This window comes from Asparagus officinalis, chromosome 6 (assembly GCF_001876935.1).
Source record: "Asparagus officinalis chromosome 6, Aspof.V1, whole genome shotgun sequence".
Lineage (NCBI taxonomy): Eukaryota > Viridiplantae > Streptophyta > Magnoliopsida > Asparagales > Asparagaceae > Asparagus > Asparagus officinalis.
Window position 1 is genome coordinate 26,676,192 of NC_033799.1, and position 12,365 is coordinate 26,688,556.

Below are 12,365 nucleotides of genomic sequence, written 5' to 3' on the forward strand. Positions count from 1 at the left end.
TTAACCGTAACCTTAACAAGTAATCCGTAACCTTAACAACCAACGTGTAACCTTAGCAAGCAACCCGAAATCCGTAACCTTAACAACCAACGTGTAACCTTAGCAAGCAACCCGAAACCTTAACAACCAACGCGTATAGCTTTAACAACCAACACGTGATCTTAACAACCAACGTGTAACCTTAACAAGCAACCTGTAACCTTAACAACCAACACGTAAATCGTTTGGCTTTTGAAAATTCGTAACCTTAACAACCAACACGTAACCTTAACAAGCAACCTGAAACCTTAACAACCAACGCATATAACTTTAACAACCAACACATAACCTTAACAACCAACGTGTAACCTTAACAAGCAACCTGTAACCTTAACAACCAACACATAAATCGTTTGGCTTTTGAAAATTTCATTAAAATTAAAAGTGAAATATTATTACAAAATCTAGCTCACTCCCACTACCTAAAACAAATGTATGCATCATCGTCTTCTTCCTCTACCCTGTCAACGGTCTCAAAACCATGGCAGTCCACCTCCTCAGTGAGTGTTGAGTGGTAAAATGAAAGTAATCATACATTGCACAGTTTTATGTGGTGCTGTAAGCATGAATTTTCTGAAGGAAAGTATAGAATTGTTACTGTTTTTTATTTTTATGAAGTTATGAATTATTATAGTAGAAGTACAAAAAATTAAAGCTTTTTTTCTATTTCCTTCCTTTTTTTATTTTTATGAAGGTTTTACGGGTTGCTTGTGAATGTTACGTGTTTGCTTATTAAGGTTACACGTTGGCTGTGAATGTTACGCGTTGATTGTTAAGGTTACGGGTTGGTTGTTAAGGTTACGGGTTGGTTGTTAAGCTTAATCTTCACAATTAACGCGTAACCTTAACAAGCAAACCGTAACCTTAACAAGCAATACGTAACCTTAACAAGCAACCCGTAATCTTAACAACCCGTAACCTTAACAACCGTAACCTTATCTAGCAAATAGAAAAGATAACTATCATTGGGTACATGTATACTAAACGTGAAGAAAGAAAATACCGTTGATGCAAGAGAGAAGATGCATTCTTTTTCGAACAGGAAAACTTATTTTGAAGGGCGAAAATAAAAAAAGAAAAAGATCCCAAAAAGAAAACATGTGACAGGAAGAAACTCTGTTGCTAGTAAATCTAGATGCATTAGTTTCAGAAGCTACAAAGCAACATCAAGTTCGCACGTGTCATTACGAGATCAATTCAATCATTAGCCATCTCTCTGCTCCTCTTCGCTAGGTTGCGCTCCAGCTTGTGTGCATCCTGGTGTCCTCCAAGAGCTTGGGCGCTGTAAAAAGTCCGTCGGCAATAGTTACACGAGAAAACTCGTGCGTGCTCGGGACGAGGCCCAGGCTGCAGGGACAGGTTAAGGTTGAGGTCCTGAGCTTCATGAAATATTCTCGGCGAGCGGAGGCCGAGGGGTCGAGCGGACGCCGCGCTGGGATCAGCGGTGGACATGGAGGATCTCGGCGAGCAGAGGCGAGGGGTCGAGGCGTGAGACCGGAGAGGAGCTTCGGTCGCCACGAGGGTTGCAGAAGGGACGGAGGGGGCTAGGGCAAAAATGGTGGGGGAAGAAGGAGGGAGAGAGGACGGATTGTATGGTTATTATGAATATAATATTAGAGAGAGAATGGGTATTATAATCTTTACCTGTGTAAAATTCTTGGGCTTTGTGTTTTGGGGGCTCAGAGCATAGTTATTACGAATTTGAGGGTTTTTAGAACGTTGAAAAAGTCTTCGGAGGGGAAAGCATACTTGTTACGAATTTGGGGGCTAGAAGCATTTTTCCCTTAATATTTTGAAGTTAATTAGCTCCTCAAATCATTGAAACTACTAATAAACCCCCTCATCTTCTACCTACAAACAAAAATGGCCAACGAAGAAAACCGCAGCCTGCACGTAGTAGTATTCCCATGGCTGGCCTTCGGCCACATGCTCCCATTCCTGGAGCTCTCCAAAGCCTTGGCCAGAAAAGGCCACAGAATCTCCTTCATCACCACCTCAAGAAACCTCCAAAGACTCCCCAGACCCCCTCCCGAAATCTCAGACCTCATCCACTTCGTCCCTCTCCCCCTCCCTCAAGTCGACGGCCTGCCCACCGACGCCGAGGCCACGTCAGATCTCCCTGCTGACCGCGTCGAGTACCTCAAGCTCGCCTTCGACCGCCTCGAGCGACCCTTTCGCCAATTCATCCAACAAACCTCCCCAAAACCCGACTGGATCATCCAAGACTTCGCGCATCACTGGGTCCCTCCCGTCGCCGAAGAGCCGCTGTTTTCTTTTCCATTGTCTCAGCGGGATTTCTCGTTTTCTCCGGCCCACCATCCGAGTTCCCCTCAGAATCGTCGTCGAGAAAGACACCAGAGCAGTTCACTGTCCCGCCGCCGTGGATCCCTTTCCCTTCGAAGCTCTGCTTCCGTCTACACGAAGCACGGAGGCTTTTTAGCGACAGCGTTGAGCTGAATTTGTCAGGCGTTTCGGACTACCAGCGGCTAAAACTCACACTGGACGGCTGCAAGGCCGTAGCTACTCGGAGCAGCACGGAAGTGGAATCCCAATGGTTGGAACTGCTTCCGAAGCTTTACGAGAAGCCTGTAATTCCCGTCGGTCTACTCCAGCCCGAAACCGAAGGAAGCGGCGGAAGTGAAGGAAACCACATCCTCCATTGGCTCAGCAAGCAGAGCTCAAGATCCGTCGTATACATTGCTTTCGGCAGTGAAGCTACACTGCGGACTGAGTTTACGCATGAACTTGCTCGGGGGCTCGAGCTCGCTAAACTACCTTTTATCTGGGCTCTCAGGAAGCCCAGTGATATCGCCGCCGATTTCGAAGAATTGTTGCCTGAGGGGTTTGAGGAGAGGACTAAGGGTTATGGGATCATTGCGAAGGGATGGGTGCCGCAATTGAAGATATTGGATCATGAATCTGTCGGAGGATTCTTGACGCATTGTGGATGGAGTTCTGTGATTGAGAATTTTCATTACGGACATCCGCTTGTTCTGTTGCCTATATTTATTGATCATGGGATCATTGCGCGAATTCTCGTGGAGAAAGGGATTGCTGTCGAGATCGAACGAGATGAGGAGGATGGGTCATTCACGAAAGAGGCGGTGGCTGCGGCGGTGAGGTTGGCGGTGGTGGAGGAGGAGGGTGAGTGGATGAGGAGGAGAGCTAAAGAGCTGAGAGAAGTTTTGGTGAATAAGGATCGTCAAGGAAAATATATTGATGAATTTATTAATTATCTGCAGAACCACGAAAGCAAAACCTCAAATGCTTAGGACTGTTGTTGCTTAGTTTGCTTGTAGTTTATCACAATTAGTACGCTATGTTTTTTCGCTCAGAATTTGAGTTCTTGTCCTCCGTCAAATCTTTGTATTAATTTGTCCCCGTTGATATTATTACTGTTCGAATTGTGACAGTTAGCAGATAAATCTTTGAATTGTGGCAATTAGGAGGTTTTTGGCTTCGAAAAATCGTGCTATTGTAAGTCTGTGACAATTAATAAGATCTTTCGTGCTTAAAATGCATATAAGCAACTTCAAATCTCTCTCTTTTTTTTTTTTTTTGTGGGGGTGGGTGGGGGGGGGGGGCGGGAGTAGGGGATCAGATGTACCCCCAGCCCTACTCCAATTACTATAGTCTATAGACCTTACTGTAACTAAAATTTCTATGTAAGCCGTATTGTGGGGACCACAGACCACTTATTTCCTATTTTTAAAATTCCTTGCAAAGTTAAGAGAATACGTGTATAAGTGAGTACTGTTGGATTTAAATCTAACTAAATCTAATTTGTGGGCGCATATGATTAATCAATGTGTATTGTTATCCTTAAGGATAACCCGCATAAAGTGATCAATCAATTTGGGTTAATGGGTATTTAAATAAATCATTGGCTAAATGTGCAGATGTCAGGTTGTAATTATAATTTGATGAGGGGCCAAATTATAAATGTACAACACCTATATATAGGGGTTATGGTCGCTAATCTAGAGTAACACTCTCATTCTCTTCAACCCCATCTAAAGAGAATTCTCAAGAGAGAATTCTCAAGAGAGAACTCTCAAGATTAGAAAATCCAAAACCTAAGTTTCAGATTCGTGAGAATCCAAATGGATTCAGGTATGCTCCCGCTCTCATGTTAATCTCTATGAATTAATCACGGTAATAAATTTAACAAGTGGTATCAGAGCCACTGTGATTATTTCTTAGGGATTTAAGATCAAAGTTAGGGTTTTTTGATCAAAAATTGTGTTTTTGAGATCTGTTTTCAAGCATGAACAGTAAAGTTCATGTCTTGCTTTGTTTCCTCTTTCGGTTGATCATTCTGGATCAAAAAAAAATGATCCAGACTTTGTTCAAAGTTCATGTTTTGGATCTGGATCTTCTCAAGATTCAGATCCAGTGCATCTTCATTTGGTTTTTGACCGACGTTCACCACGCTCTTCACCGGCGAACTGTTCGCTGGCAGCCCCGCTGTCAAATGAAGACGGCGGCGGCGGCAATCAGGAACCCTAGGGTTTTCGAAACCCTAGGGTGCGGGAGATTTAGCGACGGCGGCGGCCATCTGCAGTAAGGAACCTAGGGTTTTCGAAACCCTAGGTTGCAGCAGCCCAAGCGGCTGCGGCGCTTCATCTTTCGAAACCCTAAGGTGGAGAAAGACCATTAGGGCTAAGGAGTTTACCTAGGTATTCAGGCGAGCTCGAAGATCATTCAGGCGAACCCTCGTCAGCAACGTCTGCAGGCGAGATGGATCTTCTTTTCAGGCGAGCTCGAGCCTATTCAGGCAAGAGCCTGCTCAGGCAAGCTCGAGCCCTAAGTCAAGCAAGGTCAAGCCTCAGATCAGGCAAGCTTGATGCTCAATTCATGTGAGGTTTCGACCCTCAATTCAGGCGAGGTTGAGTCTCGGATTAGGATAGCTCGACGCTCGATTCAGGCGGGTCCTTCGATCTCGATTTTAGGCGAGCTCACACGCTCGATTTATGGCGAGATTGAAGAGCCGTACTTCAAGCGAGCTTCGCCGAAAGCTTCAGGCGAACTTGAATGTTCGAGTTACAGGCAAGCTCGAAATTAGGATCTGCAGGCGAGGTTTCAAATGCTCGGTTTCAGGCGAGCTTAGATCTCGTTGAAGGCGGGCTCGAACTCGAAATTTCCAGGCGATCTTACGTTAGGAATTCTTCCAGGCGAGCTTGGATTTGGGAATTTCTGCGAGCATCAGATTTCCCATGGGCTAAATGCAAGCTACGGGTGATTTCTTGTTTTTAAGTTTGGGCATAGGCAAAGCCCACTTAAACAATTATTTAATTATGGGTCTGTTTTACTCGATTCAGGCCAGAGCCCAATTAAGGTTTTAAGTTATGGGCCTTTAATAATCAAGTTATGCATTATTTGAATGTCTCAAATAAATTCAACTTATGGGCCTAAATTTATTTGTTTTGTAGGCCGAAACTCAATTAAATTTTTATTTGGGCTATGTAGAAATAGGCTGAAGCCCACTTAATTTTATTTTTAAGTTGGGTTAGAAACCAATTTAAGTCTTGGGCCTATTGAGTTTTATTTGAATGTTCAAATAATTTTATTAAGGTTACGAGCATGTAACAATTAAGATATGGATTATTTGATTATTAATCAAATAAATTTTAAGGTATAGAGCATTAAATTTTTAATGGGCCTATCTATGGTTAATTAAAATAGAGAAATCTATTTTAATTACTCAAGTAAAATTTAGAATTTTATTTTGAATTAAATTTTGGTAGTTAATCAATTATTTAATTCAAATTATATGACACTAAGGTATTAAGTTTGTCTCTCATTCCAAATGATTTATTGAAACAAGATGTTGCCAAAGTAACATCTATTGTGTAGATTGTTCATGAGGGGTGTTAGATGTTTGTGTGTATATTTTCGTGTAAATATTTAATCGGGCCAAAGGAATGTTGATATTTATTTAGACTGCATACACATTTGCGAAGATAAATTAACATGTGACAATTATAAGGTTTACATGTAAATTAAAGCCGAGAGAAGGCCAAACACAATCAAAATAACAACATGAACACAAACAACCAATTTTAACGTGGTTCGGCAAATTCCCTACATCCACGGGGCAAGAAGAGGATTGGGTTTTCACTAATAGAGAAAAAAGTATAAACTGAGATTACAAATCACTTGAACTCACCAATTAATCTCACCAACAAATCTCTAATTCTCTCCAAATAAAACTCTAACCAATAGCTCAGAAAATACCTCTTTTCTGTGCTCCAAATATCCCCAATTCTCTGTACAATTCTCTCTTCCAATCGTTCCACATATATAGAAATCCTAAAATCAAAAATATACTAGGAATTCTAAAACAAAAAATAAAACAGATTAGGAATCCTAATAACCTGTTACCAAAAAAAAAATTAATAATCCCAATAACCTGTTACCAAAACAAATTAGGAAACATATTAGAAACCTGCTATCCAACAATTCTCCACATCGACGAAGTTTTCCTAAAACTGAGTCGACGCTAATACTAACCAAATATCTCACTTGTTGCATCCAGTATAAAGTGGAACAAATCCACAACAATGGACTGAATCCACAACAAGTTAAGAATCCAAACAAGAATGTGAACAAACTCCAAATGTCGGTATCAACTCACCAAACCGGCTGTATCATAAATGACTGCCTATGTATCCTCTTGTCCAAGATATCAAGCCTTTACGTAGTTCACCAAATGGCCTCCAAAGACCCTCAATCCAATAGAAGAGTTCTCAACTCTTCACCAACAAATCTGTGGCTGGTAGCTCTCTCAATGGCCCCATAATGAAACAAACTAAACACCTCCACTTGAGGTGAACCAACGACCATATCCAAATCGAAACTATATCCACCAGCTACACTCGAATCAACCAACTCATCATCTGCATCCAAATCCAAAGAATCCCCAAATTGTGTCACCTCAGCTGGAAACCCAAACGATGCAGTATGATCTGGAGTATGTAGAGTAATTTCCACCCAATGTGAAGTAGCATCACACTCCATCTGCTATGATATCCCAATAATCTGATCAACACTCTCTACCTGCTAAGAGTTAAATGTGATATTTTTGCTCAGAACAAAATCAGAGTCTCCCAACTGATAACCAAACGAGCCTCTGAATCCCAAATGTGCAATAAGATTAAATCTCACATCCTCGATGTGACCAAATATTAGGCAACCAAACATCCGACACAACCAAAAATCTAAAGTAGCTCAACCAGATCCAATAACTCCAAACACAGTAGTCGGCAACCTATGACTAAGATGAACCAAATATATCGAAGCTCCAAAACTCCTTGTAGGCTGTTTAAAAATCACAATAGATAGCTGATATCCCATCAAACACCGATGATGAAAGTTATAATCTGACGACTTCCAGAAGGCTATAATTTAAAGACTTTCACATAGATCGATGAATGTTACAATCTGACAACCTTCACAACAACTGATGAAAGCTCTAATCAACAGCCTTCATAATCAACATCGGGAGTTACAATCTGACGACTCTCATATTTGCAAGGAGCCAAGATGAAGATTACAAGATGACGGTCTTTGCAACGCTCCAGCAAAAGAGATCACAAATTGATGGTCTCTTCACATCAAAACGCAGAGGTCATCCCTGCGTTTCACCATCAAAACGCAGAGGTCATCCACCATCAAAACGCAGAGGTCATACCCATGTTCCAGAGTCAAAACGCAAGGGTCATCATATCCCCAGCATTCAAGTCCAGACGCAGAGTTCGTGGACTCTGAAACGCAGAGTTCATACAGAGCCCAACTCTGCGTCTCAGGTCCAAAACTCGGAGTTCATCTCTGCATCCCAACTCTGCGTTTCAGATTTACAATGCAGCGCGACCTGTGCGTTCAGCCACTAAAATAGGCCCAACTGTGCGTTTGACTTGTTCTTACCAATGTCCTTTATGTTCCTGCAATTACAAAAAAACCTACTTAGGGCATTATAATTCACTAAGGATAATAACGTTAGCATGGAATATTATCCTCATGCTAGCTAGCTTGCATGGTTAAGAACATGCAGGAGCAAATTAATTCTCTTGCATGCATGGGAGCCTTGATCATTACAAGTTATCCGCAGCTACTTATCACAAGAACTCCTTCATTGCATCACCAAAATTGTCCTTTCCCTCATCGCTCTCATCTTATTTTGTACCTACGTGGGAGAATGCATGCACGTCCTCGCGAGGATGTCACAATCGTTTAGGGCATCCTCATTAAAAAGTATTGTAAGCAAAACTATTTCAGAATTTAGTTCATCTCTTGAAAAGTCATGTATTGCATTTGAATCCTTCTCATATTGATGCTATTGAAAGTTTTACTTTTGATATGTATGGTCTCGCACTCGTTCATTCTACTAATGGTCATTCTTATTTTGTTCATGTAGTGGATGATTGCACAAAATGGGTATTTTTGTTTCGTACTCGAGCTAAAATTTTTACCATTTTTTGACATTTCTATTCTATGGTCAAAACTCAATTTGGAACACAAATAAAGACACTACAAATAAATTGAAGGGGTGAGTATCTTCCTATTGGTGTCTTTTTGTGCAATCTAGGGGTCAATCACAAAACTTCACGTCCTCATACCCAAGAGCAATCACAAAATTTCATGTCCTCATGCCACTGAACAGCAACATAAAGAAATTATCAACAAAAGATTAGCTCTTCTAGCACGGGCGTCTCTACCGATTACTTTTTAGGAATATGCCTTTCCTGCTATAGTTTATCTAATAAATCCTACCCTTACCACTATGCTTCAAATCAATCTCCTGTCAATAGCTTTATCGTACGTACGGCTCCTGTTTATATGTTCATGAAGACATTTTGTTGCTTGTGTTTTCATTTTCTCTAATTGACGCAGCGTCGAAGTGATAACATCGGAATCCACCAAGGATGTTCTCTGAATCCACAAAGAACGATCTTCGAATCAAAGAAGAACTTCGAATCCACGAAGAAAATATTAACGCAACGCGGAAGTAGTAGCATCAGAATCCACCAAGGACAATCTTCGAATCCACGAAGAGCTTCGAATCCACGAAGTAAATATTGAAGAAAAACAAAATTTTATTAATCAAAAGTTATGCCTCTAGGGCTTATAAGACCCTACTTAAATAGAAAAGAAACAAGACTTTTACAAGGACTCAAACTCCTACAAGGACTCTAACTTACCAAAAATAGTAAAAGAATTCCTAAAACATTAAAACTCTTAAAAAGACTCTTTACGACTAGAAAAGCCCACCGGTCAAATCTGAGATCAAATCAGCTTTGTTTCCTAATCAAAACAGACTCCTAAAGCATTATTAAAAATAGTAAAAAATGAACAAAAATACAGATATTTATCAAACCGTAAGGAATTTGGCGAAATGGAGGAAGCAAATCAAACCCTAAGAGTTGGTTTGGATGGTTCCGTCTCGTTGAGATAGTCGATTTTCATATATAATTCGTTCAATTTCGACTACAGTTTGAAAGTTATGACCGTTTCTTCGAAACAAGTTATTTTCTTCGACCAGGCCCACATTTGCGCTTGCGACTGTCCCACTTTGATATAGATATGTCTGTCGTGTGTTCTACATCAAATATTAAAAGTATAATTTTATTGGTGAAAAAATATTGTTCTTTGGGGTTACATGACTCTTCTTAAATAGAAAAATAAATAAGACTCCTACTAAGACTAAAATTATAAAAACATAAAAAGTATCAAATTCTATCCTAAAAAGACTTTCTATAATAGAGGAAACAAATCATGAATCAAAATTGAATTTGTTTCCTAATCTAATTTGACTCTAATATTGAATTTATTTCCTAATCTAAATAGACTCCAATTTTATTACTAAAAATAAACTAAAAACTGATTATTTTCGGATTTTAGCCAAAACTAGGTATTACTGATGAGATTTTTAAAATCTGATAATTTGGTTGGCTCCGTCTCGTCGAGATATGCGATTTACATATATAATATGTCAGAATTCACCTTACGGATTGAAAAATATGATTATTTCTTTGAGGAAGTCAATAATACGTGTAGCTCGTGATTTTCCGAATCCTCCATGAAATTATATGTTAAGCGTCCTACATCAATCTCCCCTTATTGAAATAAGCTCGACACCGAGCTTATATTTATTAGAATAGTAGCTTCATTGATAAATAATTTTCTTCTTTTGTAACGTTCAGCATCAGCCTTGTATTTAGTATTGATTTTCTCCATTTGTTCTTTTACTTTCTCTGCTAGGACTTCTTTTGTATCAAACTTGTGTATGTATCTTTTTCATGACATGTGTATGTAACTGGCAGTATGTGGCTCTGTAGTCGACATGCAAACTCCTCGAAATATTTTCCTTGTCGCTTCACATATTCTAGTGTCGACGGTATCATCTCATCATTATTGAAATAATTGATGACTATTGCTCCCAAAAAATAATTTTCTTCATCATACTCCATACATAATTCTTTCATCTCCTTTATCTCAAGCTCTCCACCAAGCAATTCACACATACCATCAATTATCTCGCTCTCTATTTTATCCTTCTCCTCCATCGGGACAATATCAATATGTGTAACATCACTCACAATATCATGTAGAATATTTATCTTTATTAACATATCATCATCAACATTAGGAACCTAAGAATGAATCTTGATGGTGGCAAAATCTTTCTTTTCGGGGTGAGCGTCTTGTTGTTTACCACTAGAGAAGCCTTCTCCTTAGCAATCTCTGTCTTAAATGCCTTCGATTCTATGATTGACATAATTGATAAAGTTTTTATTGGTGCTTCCTCTGTGCTCTTCACAAATCCAGACTCTTTCTCAGAGATGAATTGAGCTTTTTTAATTTTTCCATAATCATAACTAGCTTGATAACTCTCTAAAAACATCCATGATAAAGGTCGTATGTCGTTCTGCTCAAGTTCTCGCTCGCTCCACCTTCTTCTCTAGACGGCCCGTAGCGGTTAAGGTAAAAGAATCTTTTAAAGACACCTGACATTGCTTGTAGTTAGAAGGTAAGAAACGGTCTCTCAATAATTTCTTCATCTTTGTCCACGTTCGAATCGAATCCTTTCCTTGATGGTATCGATTTATCAATACTTCATCCCACCATGCAGATGTTTTTTCTTTAAGCCTGTAGACCACTAATTTAACTTTTCAATCTTCTGGGATTATTTTATACTCAAAATACTTATCCACTTTATCAATCTAATTAAGGAAATCACTGGTATGAAGCTTTCCATTGAAGGATGGTATTTTTAATCTTCTAGTGTCATAATTGTCCTGTCTTTGGTGGTCTCTGCGATCATAACTGTGGCGTGAGTCTTCATAGTCATCACTATTGAATTCATCATGTGGAGTCGGAACACGTCGTTGGTGACCATCAACACGATTTCGAACTCCTCCCATGTTCAGATGCTCTACTGTCAACGCAATATGTTCTATGACAGTCTTCATCTGATTAACATCGGTCTTCAGCACATCGAAATTCGTTCGAGAAAAGGGGCTTCATCACCTGCTATCAGATCGAATGAACAAAGCTCTGATACCAATTGACGCAGTGCGGAAGTGATAACATCAGAATCCTCCAAGGGTGTTCTCTAAATCCACAAAGAACGATCTCTGAATCCACGAAGAACTTCGAATCCACGAAGAAAATATTAAAAGAATAATTTTATTGATGAAAAGATATTGTTCTTTGGGGTTACATGACTCTTCTTAAATAGAAAAGTAAATAATACTCCTATTAAGACTAGAATTACAAAGAAATAGAAAGTATCAAATTCTATCATAAAAAGACTCATTATAATAGAGAAAACTCCCTATAATAGAGGAAACAAATCATGAATCAAAATTAAATTTGTTTCCTGATCTAATTTGACTCTAGTATTGAATTTATTTCCTAATCTAAATAGACTCTAATTTTATTACTAAAAATAAACTAAAAGCTGATTATTTTTGGATTTCAGCCAAAATTGGGTATTATTGATGAGATTTTTAAAAACTGACAATCTAGTTGGCTCTGTCTCGTCGAAATAGGCGATTTACATATATAATATGCCAGAATTCACCTTCCGGATTAAAAAATATGATTTCTTTTGCGGAAGTTAATAATACGTGTAGCTCATGATTCTCCGAATCCTCCATGAAATTGTCCGTTAAGCGTCCTACATTACTAATCCTATAATCCCAACAAGTTAGAGCATCGGTCTTAACTATGTTTATTTGTTAGATATAGCTCATGACACATAGAGTACATATGCCTTCTAATCGAGTTTGCATAGCTCGTCATGTCATTTTTTATGAGTATAT

General features: G+C 39.3%; 1 protein-coding gene across 1 annotated transcript; it reads left to right on the plus strand.

The window, feature by feature from the left end:
• Positions 1,326 to 3,508, plus strand: LOC109844800 (putative UDP-rhamnose:rhamnosyltransferase 1). Its single transcript, XM_020413947.1, is given in 2 exon segments — positions 1,326 to 2,304; positions 2,307 to 3,508. Coding segments are annotated over 2 exon segments (1,407 nt in total). The 5' UTR covers positions 1,326 to 1,902; the 3' UTR covers positions 3,312 to 3,508.